This window comes from Cucurbita pepo, chromosome LG16, assembly GCF_002806865.2.
Source record: "Cucurbita pepo subsp. pepo cultivar mu-cu-16 chromosome LG16, ASM280686v2, whole genome shotgun sequence".
NCBI lineage: Eukaryota > Viridiplantae > Streptophyta > Magnoliopsida > Cucurbitales > Cucurbitaceae > Cucurbita > Cucurbita pepo.
The window spans coordinates 217,528-236,908 of record NC_036653.1 but is presented as its reverse complement, the minus strand read 5'-3'; the positions used below and the strand labels follow the sequence as shown (position 1 = coordinate 236,908).

General features: G+C 39.1%; 5 protein-coding genes across 5 annotated transcripts; 3 read left to right on the top strand and 2 right to left on the bottom strand.

Annotated features, from left to right (window-relative positions):
- Positions 1-2,209: 2,209 nt before the first annotated feature.
- LOC111777637 (protein JINGUBANG-like) lies at positions 2,210-3,810 on the bottom strand. The gene has a single exon (XM_023657323.1). The coding sequence runs from the start codon at positions 3,651-3,653 to the stop codon at positions 2,244-2,246; it is 1,410 nt and encodes a 469-aa protein (XP_023513091.1). The 5' UTR covers positions 3,654-3,810; the 3' UTR covers positions 2,210-2,243.
- An 891-nt stretch (positions 3,811-4,701) lies between these two features.
- Positions 4,702-5,403, bottom strand: LOC111776892. The gene has a single exon (XM_023656290.1). The coding sequence runs from the start codon at positions 5,353-5,355 to the stop codon at positions 4,855-4,857; it is 501 nt and encodes a 166-aa protein (XP_023512058.1). The 5' UTR covers positions 5,356-5,403; the 3' UTR covers positions 4,702-4,854.
- Positions 5,404-7,890: 2,487 nt separating this feature from the next.
- LOC111777578 (protein HGV2) lies at positions 7,891-12,813 on the top strand. The gene is given in 6 exon segments (XM_023657236.1): positions 7,891-8,294; positions 8,850-9,088; positions 11,064-11,267; positions 11,415-11,505; positions 11,899-12,178; positions 12,258-12,813. Coding segments are annotated over 6 exon segments (1,455 nt in total). The 5' UTR covers positions 7,891-7,995; the 3' UTR covers positions 12,600-12,813.
- Positions 12,814-13,178: 365 nt separating this feature from the next.
- LOC111777844 lies at positions 13,179-14,727 on the top strand. The gene is made up of 4 exons (XM_023657568.1): positions 13,179-13,543; positions 13,638-13,784; positions 13,869-13,939; positions 14,459-14,727. The coding sequence occupies exons 1-4, from the start codon at positions 13,219-13,221 to the stop codon at positions 14,672-14,674; spliced, it is 759 nt and encodes a 252-aa protein (XP_023513336.1). The 5' UTR covers positions 13,179-13,218; the 3' UTR covers positions 14,675-14,727.
- Positions 14,728-18,662: 3,935 nt separating this feature from the next.
- Positions 18,663-19,153, top strand: LOC111776737. Its single transcript, XM_023656068.1, has 2 exons — positions 18,663-18,932; positions 19,008-19,153. The coding sequence occupies exons 1-2, from the start codon at positions 18,729-18,731 to the stop codon at positions 19,125-19,127; spliced, it is 324 nt and encodes a 107-aa protein (XP_023511836.1). The 5' UTR covers positions 18,663-18,728; the 3' UTR covers positions 19,128-19,153.
- Positions 19,154-19,381: the final 228 nt, after the last annotated feature.

Genomic DNA, 19,381 nt, shown 5'->3' with positions numbered 1-19,381 from the left:
ACTTTACTAGGGAAATAATTCTATCGATCGCCTAATACACAAGAATCATAATCTAAACGTTTCATGTAAGTTCAATAAACGAATACTCCTATCAATCAAGTTAGCACAGACAATTCCTACATATATTTACCTAAATCTAACATAATTTAATCATATATTTCAAACATGTTCAACGGGACGATAACATTCATCTAGCACTCGGAGTGCAGATCACAACATTTTCATCCACCATTCTAGTGCAGCAGAAAATATTCAATGGGCATGCATCATCTATTTTCATGCAAGGGCATTTTTGTAATTTTCCTTTACATACATGCACACCTAATCACATTTGTTCATTGAAGTTCTAAACATGCATAATATAACCACCTAAGGTATGATAAGCCTGCATGCTAGCATGGCCAAGTGAATCATATAGGTATTTTCCTCGAGTCCGTGTGGCTACTTACTGGGATGAATTGTGCCCTCCCAAGCTTGCGTTTCTACATGTTGGAGGCTCTAAATTTCTTCAAATCTCACTGGAACGTCCTGAATCAAGCTTAATTAGGGTCCGTGTCAAAACCAAGATGAAAAACAATTGAATGGAGGCTAAATGGACCATAAATACCCTATGCACGCGCCTCACGCACTGAGAGGAAGTCCCACGCGTGGCTGTCACGCGCTCGCAAGAGAAGTATGCGTGCCTCAGGTGTGCAACGAGTTAGCAACTGGTTGGTGGGATCAGGTCTGATAGAATGCGTTTGAATCCAGCGGCAAACGACTCTCTTCTGATTTTTCTCCTATTGACACGTGTAGCATCGCTTCGGGTCTCGGGCGCGAGTGCAGTTCGTGGGTCGGTCTAGTAAGCGGTTGGACCACTAGGCGTCACCTTTGCCTCCAGCCATGTTTCTCCACCCACTGCTTACCTGTGTCGACTTCTAGGCCAGTTGCGCCTTCCAGTCGTTGAGCGACACGCGTCTTCCCCTGCTTTGCCTGCAAAATTTCGTTCATGAAAATGAAAGTTGTGGAGTTATATTCTATCTACATGAATATATTTTTCTTAGAATTTTTCATCAAATTTAGGCACCAAATTTGGCTAAAACCAATTCTCTTACAATTCTGGGAGATTCTCGTAACTCCTACTTCCGACACGATTTGACTTCGGATTAAAACTGTGCGAAAATACGCCAAGATTATTATACTAAATTTTCAAAGACTAATTTTCTTCATATGATCACAAATTTCGAGGAAATCGAAACCTAAAAATTCATGGGACTCACCTTCGTTCTTCCTCCATTCTTGACGAAATTAAATAAATCTGATGCCCTCGTTGAAGCTCATTTGCATAAGTTCTTGTGAAGGACTCTTAATCTGATTCTACCTCCTCTCACCGAATCAAAGTTTATCTCCTTCCTCTTAAACCCTAATCCATTTTTCTTTCCTTCTCTTTTCTTTTCCTCTCTATTTTGTCAAGGGTCTCCTCAATCATACGAGGGCCTAGTCAAGTGTCATGATGTGATCAAGAGGACGATGCATCATCCAACACATCAAAGTGGGCACTGAAGAGAAGACGAGTCATCAGCAAGATATGGGCAACGAGTAGACAAGAGTGTCAAAGATAGGCTTGTTGAAGGGTCAAGTAGGGCCCCGGCCTTAACCTTGAAATTCGGAGTTCCGAAGGAATTTTGGACATGCGGTTCTAGAGCCAAGTCCGTCCACATAAAATATGAAAACTCGTTAAATTTGATGTCAATGGGACATAGTTGATCGATCATTGGCATAATTTTTTTCAGACGGTTTACTAAAAATAGCATCTATTTTTTTTATAAAAGTATTAGAAATAGTGATTATAATAAAATTGGTTATTTATAACTATATGTTTTTATTTATTTACAACTTTATTGTAATAAAGGGTGCCTATGATGAATTAATTAAATCCTTTTTTTAATAACAAATGAATTAATTATATCCTTAATAGTTAATATTTTTCTAATTAATTGGATTAATATATTTTATTGGTAAGAGCATGCTTAATTTTGTAGTTCCATTCATTTCAATATTTGTATAATAATGATTTTATTATTAGTTAGATTTTGTACGATTTACCATAATTTTGTAATTTAGTTTCGGTAACAGATTAATTGCAATATTTTAATTAAAGGTTGAATTTGATGGAAATGATTTTGTTTATTAATTTAATTTAATTTAATTTAACCAAATTGTTGCTACCATTAATGAATTAATTAATATCTCAAAATCGGCTGTTACTGTCCTCGAATTACGAAACTGGGAGCATTTACAAAGAACCCGCTGCCTGAGGGCGATTCCGCCAACTGCTGCCGCGGACTTTGATCGACGGCCGGCGGCTGTTCCGACACTCTCCATATCTTCACCGACTTATCCAAACTCCCACTGTACACAATCCACCGCCGCTCGCCTTCCCCGGCTTCACTGTCCTTTTCAACGGCCAAGCATTTCACTGGCCCTGTGTGGGCCGTCAACACCGACAAGCAAGAATGCTCCGCTGCCGTCCTCTGCCAGACGCATATCCCCATGTCGGCGGAGCCACTCAACAACAACCGCCCCGCCGTCGCCAAACAGAGAACAGCAAGCTTATGCCCTCTCAAAGTGCCGCCGTGCGACAATGATTTCTCCCTCTCCCAAAAATTAACCACCCCATCGGAGGAGCCGCAGTAGATGAAAGTGGCCTCGTCGTTGACAGCCAGAGCAGTAATGGCACATTCCTGCTTCACCAATGTCTGCGAGAAAAAATGCTTGGTCCCCTTCCCCTGCAGCTCCCTCCGCCAGACCTTCACACTGCCGTCGGCCGATCCAGTGAACACCAAACCATCAATACTCGAAACCAGAGTGTTGACGGCGTCGTCATGAGCCTGAATGGACTCCAAGCATTTGGAATCGGAGACCCTCCAGACCTTGAAGGTCTTGTCCCAAGAAGCAGAGTACAGGAAATTTTGGTCTTCGCTCAAACTCAGAGACGAAATTGCATCGAAATGCTTTATCCACAGGTTCCTCCGCCGTCTCCCCTCCATGTAATTTCTGGGTTTCATCGAACATTTGATGTAATCGCCTAACGTGGGGAGCGTTCCAACTCGTTTGTGGACGCCTGGGTCTTTAGTCGACACCTTCCAGACCCGGACCTTACCGTCCTGGTGGCCGGTGAAGATCTTCTGGCCACCGATTACAATGGATTTGACCAAGCCGCTGTTGGATTTGAACCCGGAGAATTCCTTCTGAGCCTTCCAGACGCGGATGTTCTTGCTGTCGGATCCGGTGTAGAGAAGGTCCCCTGCAGCGGCGAGAGAGTAAATGTGGCCCTCTTCGCGGACGAGGGAGCCCATTAGGATATTGGGGAGGAAGGAATTGTCCTCGTCTGTGGGCGGAAGGTCGGTATCGAAGTGGGCGGACCATGGGGATCTGGCGAAGGGGGAGGTGGAGAAGGAGGGGTCCGGGTCGGCCTCGGTGTCCATTGAAGGGAGGATGGTGAGGTCGAGGTTGTGGGAGTGGCGGGTGGGGAGTCGGAGGGAGATGTCGGAATCGTGGAGGCAGGATTTATTGAGTTCGTTGAAGCGTGTTTTGTGGACGGTGTTGTTGTTGTTGTCATCATCTTCGGAGAAAACTAGGCCGCGTCTGGATGAGCCTCCGCTGCCGAACATTGTGGGGTTCTCACAGAAAGAGAGAGAGAGGGATTTTAGGGTACGTGAGGAGGAGAAATTGAGGAACAACAACGGAATGTGGAGCGCGGACTCATTCTTAGGCCACCGAAACGGCAAGGATGCTGTATGTATTTGTACGATCAGCCTGAGTCAGATGCACATAATACTTTCATGACATGATCACGCTATAGGATATGCGTGTATATATATATATGTGACATATAACATACTATTTTAAAATTTTATAAAGTTATTAGGTAACAACCATAAATTAAAATAAATAAAATAAAACTCTTTTTAACTTTAAACTTTTAAATAAATTAATCTAGACTATCTGCATCAGTCTCATCATTCAGTTCCAGCTTAAGTTACAATTCTAGTTTTGAAGCTCTTATCTTATCTAACCATCTTATCTAACCATAGTCCAATTAGAGCTTCTTCTTACTCACTCGCTCTCATTGATTTGTTTTTGAGAGTTTGATCGACATTATCCCCTTGAGAACTCATACTATATTCGAGCGTTATAACTTGATGTCATAAACGTGCCTAGACTATATCTTGGGTTCTACTGGTCATTTCTTCTCACATTTAGTTTTTAGTTGGCTAACTTCTAACTTTTCGAACTCCACTTGTATCTAAATTCAAGCCTTATTCACTTGTGCCCACAAACCCGTAAGCCTTCGAGGCAAGACAAAAAAGAAGAGATGCTTTTGTTTTCTTTAGTCTTGAACTCGCTCCCCGCTCGTGACAAGAAGAATGAATGTTGTAAATGTAACAGCTCAGATCCACCGCTAGTAGATATTGTCCTCTTTGGGCTTTCTCTTTCGGGCTTCCCCTCAATGCTTTAAAATGCGTCTACTAAGAGAACGTAGGTTTCCACACGCTTGTAAATGGTGGTTTGTTCTCCTCCCCAACTAATGTGAGACATCACAGTAAACTTCCTTAGTTGTCCGTTTGACAACGAGCTCTTTAAGGGTTTTTCTTTATCCATTCACACTAAAAGGTAGCCATTCCCACTAAAAGGCCGTGAGTGGAATCAGACCAAACATCAATGCAAATGTTAAGTTGTTCATCACTTCCAAAGCTACATAATTTATCCAATATTTCTACAACGTTTCGTTCATTAATCATTATAAACATAAACCCCAGCAAGAAAGCAGTAAACAAACACTAAAATTTAGGATCCAATACCCATTTAATTTTATCTCTGCGCTTCAGGACCCAAAATACCATTAACAATTGAAGTAGCAACAAGCACTCCGACGACCTCAGCTCCAGCGACCGCTCCGGCCTGCGACAGAGCTCCGAAATTCACCGCTGATTCGATTTCTTTCTCCGCCGTTTCGATCCCTCTCTCCGCCGTTATAATGCCCTTCTCCGCCGTAACGATCCCTCGCTCCGCCGTCTCAAGTCCTTTCTCCGCCGCCTCGAATCCTTCCCTCACGATCTCTTCCGCCTCCTCTTCCACCTTCTTCAGCTTCTTCCTCAGCCCGAACAGAGGAATGTCCTCTGCCATTGACGGATTCTCTCTCCCCACTACCGCCGCCGTCGCCGTCGCCGTAAGAATCAACAGTGTCTGTCGCCGAGTTCTGGCGGCAGAGAGAGATTCCGGCGGTGGTTTCACTGAGGCGGCGCGGACGGTGATGTTTAATCGGCATCGTGGTTGGAGGATTTGGAGAATGGGTGAGATTGTGGAAGCCATAGCTTTGTCTCTCACGGTCGACTTTTTGAGCAAAGTTCTGATCCTTTCAACGCGGCGATGCAATGATAGCGTTTCGATTTATTCATTAAACAGTTACCGAAAATACCCTTGCGTTGAACCGTCAAACGCCTGACACGTCAACAAATGGAAGGGTATGAGTGGGATTCAAGTGTAATACATTTGTGTTCACAAAAAACAGGGGGAGGCTTGCCCCTGTTGGTGAGGATAAAGGGTTCTATAAAATTCTAGTGAAAATATGGCTTTGATTATTTGTGTTGGTATGCAAATTTGATGTTGGGAGTATTTGGTTGAGTCAACGGACCACGTTGTCGAGAGCGTTGTTGCATATATTCACTATCTTCGACTTGGACAACCATCGAGAAAAATAGAGTTATCGGCTGAGATGGTCTAAATCTCGAGAAGACACACATGGTCTCCATCTAAAGTATCATGACAAAGGTCGTGCTTGAGGATGTGCATGATGATAAATACAAATTCGTCAAAGAAATAGCCTAGATTCGTACTAAATGTTTAGGTAAACATGAGTTAATAGTCTCACCACCAAGGTGCAATATGTTGACTTGGGAGTATGGAAACCGACATGCAAATGAACTCCCTGATGGCTGTATTAAGAAATATAATCTCTTTGGAGATCAGAAGGACTTTAGTACGTCGGAGGAGCATGAAGTAGGATATTAAGAGAAGAACACACTTGGAGTAGAGTGATGTCTCGTACGCTAGACCAAGTGCTTAGGGAAACTTAGGCAAAAGTGGCAAATCCACGAGGGACTTCAGACATGGAGCTTAGAAGACTGTCATGAGATGTGGAGTATGATATTTTAACGTTGCATTAGATACAGACGCTAGTAAAACCTTGGTTGATTATAAGGAAAGAAATAGAACAATAAAGACACCGTAGGAGGCGTTAACGAGTAAACGAATAACTTGCCACCCCATGGGCAATGATGTTGACCTTGAGGAAGCACCCTTACTCGACTACAAAATGTTAAAGTGGGAAAGTTGTGATGAACTTTGAGTATCATTTGAGAGGGATGTTGCGACTGAGGAGGTGACTTACGAGGAGTATGATGTGAAAGTAGATTTCCTCTAATAGGGCTTGAGTTAAATATTACAAGAGGGTACAAATCTCGAGAAGCACACAAGATAGGTCACAATAGGAAGACAAGTAGGCTCGATGAGATGTAGGATGTTGTGAATAACAGGTATTGCCTAAGAAGGAGAATAATGTAGTAAGTTGTTGTTTATGCTTCATCCTATGAGAAGAGTTGAACATAGAAGCCGACTCAAAGATTTGAGTCGACATCCATAGTAGTTATGTTAAGGATGTAGAGGAGCTACTGCACATGGTTAAGTGAACGATGCAAGAGTATCTCAGGAACGCAATGTATTTTTCTAACCGAGAATGAAGCTACATATAAGTCGGCAGAAGCGGTGGCAAAAGGTCATCATTGTTAGGCTATAGTCGTCACAAATGCGATTGGTGGCACGAGATTTGCTAATATCTAAAGGGGATATGACAGAGCGCAAAAACCGAGTAACTATCAAGCCACAAATGACCTTGAGTAGTGTTGAGATTTGGCCAGGGTTAATAGTCTATTACCAATCACAACAAATTAAGGACCCTGATGTGAGTACGTCCAATCCAAATGAGTTCATAAGGATCATATAAAGCATAGGACTTATGAGCGAGTGAGCTGAATATGTTGTCTAATTTAGCCTTTGAGGATTTTACTATTGAGTGGATAAAATCTTTGGTCGAACATACCTATTACTTTAGATAAAAGTCATGTGATCCACTCCCGTGAACAAGTGCATGAAGTAAATAGATAATGTTAGATACAAGTTAAGGAATGATGCATATTGCATGACTTGACAATATTGAGATCTTAATAGACCTTGAGTGCGTCAAGGAGGAATACGAGAGAACTTGAAAAGACCTATTCCACATCCAATGACCTAGGACGACTGAGGAGTAACCACAACTTGAAAGGAGATTTTAAAAGTCGATAGAACATGGTGACTAGTGAATCGTTAAGCGGGAAGGAGGATAATTGGGTAATCGTGCTATCAAAGGTTGGATCGATTTGGATTTTCGGATTTTCGAGTTTGATGTACACACTCCCCTAACAAAAGTCATGTATGTTAAGAATGATGTTCGGGTACCAAATTAAGAATGAGAAACATAAGTGGGATTGAATGTCCGAGAAACACAAATAGGATAAAAGTCCTAGTGAGATCTAAAGTCCAATTTTCATTAATATATCAAATATAAAATCCTAACTGATTACTATATAAAATATATTTCAATAATATATCCCCTCAGATACCCTGAAGGGATAATAAGACGATCCGAGAGTTTTAGCATTTTTTTTAAAATTTAAGATTTTAAAAAAAAGTTGATGAAAAAAAAAAAAATTCTTATATTTAAAGAAATTTTATAGAAGGGATTAACCATTTTAAAATGGATACGAATTTAAATGAATGTATAAATTGGATATTGTGCAATTTTTTTTAATACAAGTTTTGTTGTCGCGTTTCCGCCCAAAAAGGATTTTAAAGCTTGAAGTGCGGACTCCTCTGCTTAAACCTCCATTTTCTCCGAGCTTCGAAACTATAGCCATGGCCGACGAAGATCCACCATCGGAGCTCTCAGTGACGTTGCAGAAACCGAAACTCGACGAAATCCTGAACGTCAGTAAGGCCACCACTGAGTCCGATGTTCTGGGAGGCCTCGACTCGTCTTGCAATTGTTCCAATGAAACGAAGCCCGCTGCTGAATCCACTGCTCAAACCTCTGATGGAAGTGGTGAAAAATCGTTGGAGCTGGCCGAAGAGTTGCTGGAGAAGGGTTCCAAGGCTATTAAGGACAACGATTTCGTTGAGGCTGTCGATTGCTTCAGCCGTGCCCTTGAGATTAGGTTAGGGTTTGGTTATTTTTCACTTTCTCTTCAGTTTCTTCTTGATTATGAATTGAATTCTGGAACGAAGATGAAAGTCGAGCTTTTATTACCCTTGGAGTCTTAGAGTTGATTTGTTACAATTGCTTCACTCTGTTAGATCACATGTTTCCACTTATCATTTAGTCAGTTTTAAGATTTTCATCTTGGTAAATCTTAATTCCATTTTCTTTAGCGGTGGGGGAGCTTTTCGTTGCTCCAGATTCATTTTCGGAACTTTATCTTTCTTTTGTTGAAGATCAACCGCTCGTCAGGATCACCGAACAGTCTTGGTAGGATATGAAATTGAGTTTTAACGAGGTTTTGTAATGTTGTTAGGTTCTAACTTTATTTAACTTTTGCATATAAGAACTTGTTGCTCATTTTTATTTCTTGTCTATATCATTGGATACCTGTTGCGAACATGTCTCTTTTACGATGTGAAAAGTGTATTCTTAAATCAAGCATTTGCATGCGTTTAGTTTCATCCTTTGATTTGTTTTTTCTAGTAATAATGTTGAAAATATTTCACTGCAGAGCTGCGCGATATGGTGAACTGGCTCCGGAATGTGTTAAATTGTACTACAAATATGGATGTGCTTTATTGTACAAAGCCCAGGAGGAGGCAGATCCACTGGGAGCTGTCCCAAAAAAAGAAGGTGAACCCCATCAACAATCTTACAAAGATGAATCTGTTAAGAATGCTGAAAATGGCGAGTCATCAAAAGCTTCTGTTTCCAGCAATGCTGAACTGGTGGATGGAGTTGCAGATGATGGTTGGTATCTTCCTCATGATGTCTGACTTATCTATTTCTTAACTTACATTTCCTTTCTCTTTTCTTGTTGGACACTTTCCAATGACAGAGAAGGCAAATTTATATTTTTGAATTTGAAAATTCTTTCATCTTCTTCCTAAGGAAGGAGGAGTTTCGGTTAAAATAAATTATTCGAAATTGAAAACTGAAGCTTGCATACTATTCTTTCTTAATTTTCTGGCTTTTTTGTTTCTTTTCTTTTCCTTGGATATTTCTATTTTACATTATTTAAAATCTACATGAAACATGGCATGTTGCAGCCTAATGGATTCCCCTTTAATATTTGACTAACTTGTAGGGGATTCCACCTTGATCTGATATACTTGAGCATTGAGAGCAACATGCTTCTGGTTTTATTTTATCTTTGTTTCATTGATGTATTTCTTGGTAACCTAAGCGATGAATTTGGTGGACATCAGAATGTGATGATTTTCATTGTTTCGTGAAAAGCAGGATTTTTTATATATTGCTAAGTTAGAATGCATACACGTTAATCATTGATGACTATCATCATTTCCTGTTTAGAACACACCTACATGTTTCTAGGCTTCCAGCTCTAATTGGGTAGGTGGGTGGGTATCTTGCCTTCTGTGGAAGTCATTTGACTTGTATCTAGGGGACTGACATACCTTGGCGTGGTGACTTATCACAGTGCACATTCAAGTACCCTTCCTTATGTCTTGCGTATAAGTGCCTTTACTGAAGCTTTGTCTTCCACTTTAGTTTCTTGTTTCCTCCTTTCACTTTGATATCAGATGATGGTATCTCTATCGTTTCCTTTTATTTTCTCTTTTCAAAGTGCTTGCAGCAACATTTTATGATTTTTTATGTTCTGCAATATTTCAATATTTAGAAAGAATTACTTTTCCATGTGATATCATGCACCTCACCTCATCTAGGCTTGCATCTTCTTTTTTGCATCTCCAGTGTGGCTCCTTGCATTTTTTTTCATTTTAAAATCCACTTAGTGCTTTAGAAAATGCCGATCACTTTATACATTATTTTAGAATTTGATGAATTATAAATTTCATGTGAAGCTTAAAATAATCCCAGAAGTTTTATTGTTTTAGTAGCAAATGGGAATAGTAACTACAAGTCTTTAGGGATCTTTACAACTTATGTTCAACAAATTATTGATGCCTTATTGCTTTACTTCTGGATGTGTCCCCACTGTCACACTCGTCAATATTTACCTTCTTCATGTACATCCACCATCCAGTTTTATTACAAAAAAATTAATGCTATCATCATCCTATGTAATCGTTTCGGAGCTTTGGGGCCCTAACTCCTAAGAAATAACTTGAATAGTTTTTGGTAATTCAAGACAAGACATCTGGCTTGGGATTCTTTGCTAACTTGCTGATGTCTATTTGACTATTTAATCTTAACTTCCTCATGTGATCAAAATACTGTTTTAAGAGAAGTTTTTGCATTGAATCATCGTGTTTGCAACAACAGATTTGTATTGTATTCAACTTCAATAATTTTATAAATTTCTTATCTATGTAATCAAGCACTTTGAGTAGAACAATTTTCTTGGGGCTTGTAGTTCACTGCTTTGATATGTACACATCGTTTGAATGAATTTTCTGTTCCTTGTTTTTAAAAGTACAATTATGTAGATTTGATGGTATCTACTGATGCATCACATAGAAGTTATATCTTATCTTCCTTTATAGAGCTCTGTTTGATGCATAACGTACATGGAATCTCAACTTCTATAATGTATCATTTTTAGTGAATCACTTAAATTATGAACAGTTAAACTTTGAATATTAACATTGGTCCGCTTGATTTTGATTGCGTTATTTTATTGCTGGTCTTCATTTTAAGATTATCCCCATCTTTTAAATAAAAAAAATGTACATTCTAAAAAAAAGTTATCTCATTAGGAGATTTTTGACCTTCCATTTTCCTTGTTTTTTCTTTGAGACAGTTTCCAGTAAGAAAGATCAGGATGAAGAAGAGGGTGATGATAGTGGTACTGAGGACTTAGCAGATGCAGATGAAGACGAATCTGACCTTGATTTAGCTTGGAAAATGCTAGACGTTGCCAGAGCAATAGTTGAAAAAGACTCGGGTGATACGATGGAGAAAGTGGACATATTGTAAGCCTTGGCAGAAGTTGCTCTGGAAAGAGGTACACATGCATTTTATTTGCTCTGTTGTGATACACATTCAATTGGTTTGGTTTGTGTTTCTTTGATATTATTCCCCTTTCTTTCTCCCCAGTTAGAGGGTTATCCTCTAATTTTGAAGTTCATTTAATTTTCTCTCCTTCATGTAGAGGACATTGAAACTTCCCTGAGCGACTACCAGAAAGCATTATCAATTTTAGAAAGACTTGTCGAACCTGATAATCGACAGCTTGCTGAATTGTATCCTTCTTTCAGATTCTAAATCTCATATAAGTACGTAAATAGAATATAATATATACGAAAAAATCTGTTTTCCAAATATTCTAACCGAGAATTCAAGATAAAAAGAAGAACAAAAAACATCCTGTTTTCAAGGTAGCCTACTTCAATTCTGTTTATAATAGTAGTCTATAAATTATGGGAGCTTGTTAGTCCGTATTTCTACCTCGTTTATAATAGTAGCTTATAAATTCTAGGAGCTTGATGATAAAAGTTTAGTTTTTAATTTAATTATATATTTCTTTTTCTTAAGAAAAAGAAAACCGTATGAATTGTTATTATTGACATTTGAACCACATCACTTCCTTTCAAGTGAGGAAAGTGTCTTTTGCAACCTTAAACTGAAAATTCCAGAAACTTCCGTGTGTGCTTGTGCCTGGAGTTTGGTTCCCAGCCGCAGGAAGCCATTTCATTTTGCCAGAAGGCAATATCAATTTGCAAGTCACGTGTGATGCGGCTTACTGATGAAGTAAAGGGTATCATTGTACCGACCACAGCTTCTTCTACTTCTGGGTCAGAACCAGAGGTCCCACTATCGTCCAATGACTCCCAGACTGACAATGCCAATGCTGCAACAGAGAAACAATCTGAGATTGAAATTCTATCTGGGCTTTTGGTCGAGCTAGAAAAGAAGGCGAGTTTTGATTATAACTTCGGCAAGTAACTGTGACAGAGAAACGGAAAAATCTAACCAATATTTTGTGTTTGTGCAGCTTGAAGATCTGCAACAGCTGGCCTCAAACCCAAAGTCAATCCTCTCGGAGATCCTTGGGATAGGAGCGGCGAAGGCGAAAGTCGAAAAGATCGCTCCTCCACTTCCAGCGGTGTTGAACTCCTCACAGATGGGTTCAGCTAACAGCAATGGAGGATTTGACTCTCCAACAGTCTCAACTGCGCACACGAACGGCGCGGCTGGAGTGACGCACCTTGGCGTCGTTGGAAGGGGAGTCAAACGAGTATCAACAAATTCAGAGTCTGCTGACTCCTCCCACCCAACGAAGAAACGGGCAACAGATTCATCAACACAAGATAAAGGTGATGGCAGTTCCGCCTGAAGAGGGTGTGTTCTTGAACTCATTTTGAAATTAGATATATCCCATAAGTGCATAGCAGTAAAAGTAGATTAGAGAATCATCCTGCCTGTGGCTGTTATCATTTCATGTATGTTTGTACTATGTTCGACTAATATCTTACTCTGAATGATGTTTTTCCAGACCTCTTAAATCCAAGTTTTAGTAATCATCCAGCACTTTCATGTTTGTCACTTCACTCTTTGGGGCAATTCATGATTATACTGATTTCTTTTTGTAATTGGTAGAAGTCAACCTAATAATTTGTAATCTGTGTGTCATATTTTGTTTAATATGTATTGATACCCATGACTCAATTAGTTAATACATATATTTTCAATCAAAAAATTAGAGGTCCAGATGAATTTAAAAATTTGATGGGTCGGACATATGGTGTTCCAACCTCTAGTAAATAGGGGTTTGGAAATAACTATATCTGTTATTTTGAATGGAAAAAGAAAAAGAAAAAAAAAGAAAGAAAGTGGTAAGTGGGGTATGATTCAAGTATAAAAAGAGTGAAATGCATGAAGTTGTATACAGTTGGAGAAGGAAAATAATCTGAAAGCATTGTTGTCCTTGGATAATATTGTGGCATAGCACAGCGATGGTGATCTTGGAGCACGCCCTGTTCGGCACTTTCCCCCACGCAATTTCCATAATGCATAGAGCTGAACACACGGCCTTCTTCAAATGCTCTCCAACCCTCTTCTCCATAATGGTCCTCCAAATTCGGCCTTACGCCGTTTTTACCTTGAAAATGACGCCTGAATTCTTCCCCCAATACGCCTGCGACCAACTCCACTACGTTCAATTCAGCATCGACGACTTCTACATGACAATCGTGGAACAGCGAACCAATCGCTTTTCTTCCGTCACCCTCTCTATTGCGGAGCACCAACGCCATTTTGCCATGGAATTTTCCCCTCCTAGTAATTCATTCATTCATTCATTCATTATATTCTTCCTTTCCATCAATCTTTGCTTCCTTGTTTCTTCTTGTTTCTTTACATGTCTTTCTTGCAGGCCTCGTACATCCGAGGACCAAACTCATACCCACGTCGCCTCCTGAACGAGGTATCAACGAGGGTGCAATTGACTATGCATCCTTTGTGTCCTTTGATTTATTTCACTTTCGACGCCTTGTGACGGGTTTAGAGAATAATGAACATGGTAATTTTATCATCATTTTCATATTTCTTGAAACCAAAATGTTTCAACTTCTCTAAAGCAATCATTATTGGTGATTTCTCATAGCTTATCTCACTATTACCGATTCACAAATCAAGTTCTTGGTTGAAGATGTGGAGGTTGTTCTTACTACTCAGGTATTTTCTTCGTTTCTTTTGGTTAGGAGTGTATGATATTATCTACTTTGAGTACAAGCTCTCGTGGGTTTCCTTTTAGTTTCCCAAAAGGCCTCATACCAATGGAGATGTCTTCCTCTCAAACAAAATATACCATAGAGCCTCTGCTGAGGCTTATAGAGCCCTCGAACAGTCTTTTTCCTTAATTGAGGCTCGACCCCTTTCTCTGGAGCCCTCGAACAAAGTACACCCTTTGTTCAACACTTTTTTACTATACTTTCAAGGGTCTCAAATTCTTTGTTCGACATTTGAGTTTTCTATTAACATGGCTAAATTAAGGACATGGCTTTAATATCATGTTAGGAATCAAGACTCTTCACAATGGTATGATATTGTTTATTTTGAGTATAAGTTCTCAATGGGGTTGCTTTTGGTTTCCACAAAAGACCCCATACCAGTGGAGATGTATTCTTTAATCATAAAATCATGATCATTCCCTTAATTAGCCAATGTGAGATTTGTGCCCTAATGTTTTTGCAGAGGAACGAATGCATAATTGGAGGTTTTGCTGCGGGAGAAGAGTTTGAATCCGCAATGTGTTTGTGTCCATGGGAATTCTTCTATAATTTCACATCGGAAAGATTATGGTTGTTCAAGTCATATGATCCAAAGGGTATGACACTCATTGCTCCTATGGGATTGTACGTTCACATTTCATCATATTTCCCCGAAGATTTCTATATGCCAAATTTTTAATGTCAACTTACATTCTTTTTCTATGAATAATATGAAACGCGGATGAACAAAAATGGTTGTATATCTTTTTACCCTTTTAAATTTTCTAGATTTAAAATATATAGATCTCATAAATTTTGAAATTTAGTTCTTCCCAAATTAAATCAAATCTTCTAAAAACTAATCAAGAATAACAACTAGTGAATGATTAACTTCAAAGATCTGCAGTTATTAAGGCTCATGCACGTAACTTGTCTTCTAAAGTTTTGTTTAAGCGTTTAGTTTGACCACCTATTTATTGATAAAATGTCGTATAAACCTCAAATGATGTATTCAACATCCTCGGAAGATTCTTCTGAAAATTTGAGGTGTAGTTGGGATTTCGATCTAATACTAATGACATCGGAATTTTGTTATGGATTAAATATGAATACTTTATTGGTTATAGATAAAAATTAAATTACCAATGAACTAAAAAACTTTTAAGTGAAGCAGCCGAAGAACTTCCAAATGCCCTTGTTGTTTGTCTTCTCCTTGTCGTCGCTTAACGGGTAGCTTCTCAAATACCTTTGCCTCGAATGGTTAATTGTATCGATACTCCTCTGTGTTTCAATCCCAGATGAAGAAGAAGATGAAGATGCCATCTCTGTCATGTTCTTCTTCTTTGTGCTTAGTGCTCGCAAAAATGTTGCATCTTCTTCTGCCCATTTCTGTTCCTTCGCAAGCTTTGCACTTTTCGACGCATTCGAATCCGTCATCGTGAAACGTTAATATCTTTGAAGATCAAATCTGAAAAGGAGAACAAAAACACTCTCCGAGATCGAGATTGGATTCAAAGATATTTTTCAACCAAATTATTAATAAATAAATTAGAACATATTGTCCAGTTTAGTTTTGGTTTCCCAAAATGTCTCGTAGTTCCTTACTTATATATTTTTTTCGAGACTCGATGGTTCTATTAACATGGTTAAGTTAAGATAAGGGTGTGACTCTGATACCGTCTTAGAAACAACGGGCCTCCACGTAAATAAAATAATGGAAAAAAGTAACAAAATTCTTTGCTTACCTTTTCTTTGTATAGCTTGGAGTTCTTGAGTCAGTAAAACTTTCCAGATTTTCTACTAATTTGGTTTGGGAAGCCTTCTTTTTATAACCCAAAGAAGAAGATCAAATGCTTTACCTACTCGACCATGGATTTATTTCGTTAATAATAAAGTAATATCAGATAGATTCTTTATTGGATTCTATCTGATATTACGTGGGTTAGATATTATAATAATTTAATAATATATGAAAATTTTAAAATCTATCTAAGATTTGTAAAGATTAAAGAGTAATTTGAAAACAATATACAAAATTAACTAATGAACACTAATCTATTTATTAAACCGAATAAGAGATCTCATTTATATATTCATTAAATAATAACCCATCATTTTGTTGCAAAACAACAACCTTGAATTTACCCTTTTTGGGTTTGATTTGGTTCGGTTTAACCCTATAAGGGGTCACTCATGCTTAGTTTTGTGACCGACCATGGTTTGCTTAATAAATCCTCCCTTTGGTCTTTTCAATGGTACTCGTCGGGCTAGTATGTGTGAAATCTCAATCAGTACAAAACATTCCTGATAATAGTGTGTATGTAGAAAATAAATTGCTATGATACCAATTTGTAGAAATTAAAGCCGCTCCGATACCAACTTGAGAGAAAAAACGCTCGCTCTGAATCTAACAGATAAATCTCATGAAACTTGAAAGGGGGTGTCGAAAGGGGAGAGACAACAGACAAAGAAATTCTCAAATGCCTTTTTCCTCTACTGTTACGTCAAAGTTTTTCCTAAGGCCAAAATTGGCCTTAACTACTCATCATTTTCTCACCCATTTCCTCCCCTTGTATAATTATGCCCTTTTGAATGAAAAGAAAAAACAAAATTCATTTAAGTTTATTTTCCAACAAAACTCCCCCATAAACTTAAATGCTCCTACTCGATGATTCCTCCTGTGCCGTTTTCGTCTTCTCGATCTCAGTCGTGGTTTCTTCAATTTTCTCTTCTTTCCCTCGAGCGAAAAAATGGGATTGTTCTTCTCTGATGAAACTTCATTTGGATCTTCCCGAGAACATCCCATCTATGACACCACCTCTTCATTTTTCCAATTCTCAGCTACGCTTCTTTGACTTCATGGCTTCGTTTAGTTTATTCAATTCTCTTCGTAAGTCCACAACGACCTTTACCGCTAGCATTCTTGTTTCCTCCATCTTGGTTTTATCACTAGTGAGTGTCTCAATCGTGTGTCGTAAATTCACTGCCTCCTTTGGACTTGATTCAGGTTCACATCGAGTGAGTTTCTCTATTGAGTCAGTATCTCTATATCTTTCTTCTCCCTTACTAGCTCATCCACTAAACCTCTATCTCCATGAGTAGACCTTTCTCTTTCTCCGCACCTTCTTCAACTTTCTTCGTAAGATCGGAGATTGTCTTCTCATTCTTTTCCTTCTCCTGTTTTAGACAAAAGGAACTCTTACTCAGCTTAGTCACTTCCTTCTCTAACCGTTGAACTTTTGTTTCTAGCTCTTTCTTTTCTTCTTCAATTTTCATCCTCTTTCTTCTTTCTACCTCGAATTGCTTTTCTGGCAATTTGAGCTCTCTCTCTTCGAGTTCGGGCTCTCTGTTCTTCGGTTGTTCATCCTTCTTCGATTTTCTCGTCTCTGATACCATGATTTCGCCAAATCCGCTGCGTATCACCTAATTTCCAACGACTTCCACTACCTCACGACTATCGCCATTGTCTTTCGCGCTGCCGTCTCCTTTTGTGTTCGGCTCTTCGTTTTGAGCCATCAAGAGGATGCCTCCATTTGTTATGTCATTCAAGGCCAAGTTGATGGTTTCTTCCCCCTTTTCTTCGGTTCGAAAATGTCTCGCATAATGACCTATTCTGCCACAATTGTAATATCTGTCGGAGTTACAATTATTTGCATAGTGACCATATTTCTGACATTTAAATCACTGGATGTTGGAATTGTATCCTTGACCGCGCCCTTGAATACGTCATCTTCCACGCCAATTTGCTTGGCTTGATAGTCTCTTCTCCTGGTAGTTTTCTTCGTGACTATTGCCTTGAGCAGCTCAACCATTCTCGCGGCTTCCACTATCTCTACCTCGAAAATTCTGTGAGTAGATTATTTTTCCATCCTTTATTGTTGCCTTCGTCTGAAGCGCTTGATCGAGTGGCTCCTCTTTCTTTTTCTTGCGTTGCTTGTGTGCCTCGAGAGAACCGGCAAGCTCATCGACTGTGAACTTCGCTAGGTCCTTCGACTCTTCTATGGCACACACGACATTCTCGAAGTTGTTTGTTAACGACCTTAAGATTTTTTCCACAACTCGCGTCTCGGGTAACATTTCTCCGTTTTGATTTAGCTGATTTGCCACGGTCTGTACACGTGTAAACCTCTCCTAAGATCCTACCTCGGTTGGAGAGGGGAACAAAACATTCCTTATAAGAGCCTTATAAGAGGTCGGAGAGGGGAACAAAACATTCCTTATAACAGTGTGGAAACCTCTCCCAAGATCCCACATCAGTTGGAGAGGGGAATGAAACATTATTTATAACAATGTGGAAACCTCTCCTAAGATCCCACTTCAATTTAACAGGTTGGAGAGGGGAACAGTTGGAGAGGGGAACGAAAAGCGTCGAAACCTCTTCAAGATCTCACATTAGTTGGAGAAGGGAATGAAACATTTCTTATGAGAGAACGGGAACGAAACATTTCTTATAAGAGAGTGAGAACAAAACATTCCTTATAAAAGAGCGTGAAAACCTCTCCCGAGATCCCACTTCGGTTGGAGAGAGGAACGAGCTGACTGCGATAACTAACCAACTGAAACGGACTGTAATTATTAGCAGTGGGCTTGGGCCGTAGAAGGGAGAGGAAGGAGAAAAGTGGTGAATGGGAAGGAGATAAGTTTGAAAGGATAATCCTATAAATTGGGCGAAGGAATAGGTCAAGAATAGTGTTGGGAAGAAGGTTTTGTTATTTAAGGTTGTTTTGTTTTAGGTTGGGGGGTGTTGTTGGAGAATGGATGACAAGTCGGTTCCTTATAATCTCCGACTGCGGAAGGATCACAAGGCGTCGGCTGCAACGGAGGGTTCGAAAGGTCAAAAGCAAGCAGAAAGGGAGTTTCAGGAAAAGGGAGGCGAAGAAGTATTATCATTATATGGATGTGACAAATGTGGATGCTCTTTTGATCTTCAACCCTCTCTTCGTTCGCACCATTGCAAAGTAATTATTATTCTTTTTCTTTTTCTTTTTCTTTTATTCACTTATTTATTTTATTGAAACAATTCATTTGTGCAGAACAATAATAAAAGTGAGAAAGAGGCGATGGAAAACGAAGTGGATGAAGGGTTGGGGAAGGACAAATCTCTCAGAAAAAGAACCAGGAAGGGAATACCCACACGGGCTCCTTTCTTCTAGATTACTATTATTATTATTTAATTTAGATTCCACCATTATTCTTAGATAGAACAAACTCTATTCAAATCAAAATCTTAACCTATTCGATCCTAGATTTGTTTTTATTCAAATATATTTGAAATTTTTTATTTTTATTTTAATTGCTACTAAGATTAATTAAATATAAATCAAAATTTGTAAGGTTGGGAGTGATTGGAATTTATTAGAATTTAAAGGTCATAATCTTTTTTTTTTTTGGTATGCATGGTTGATAT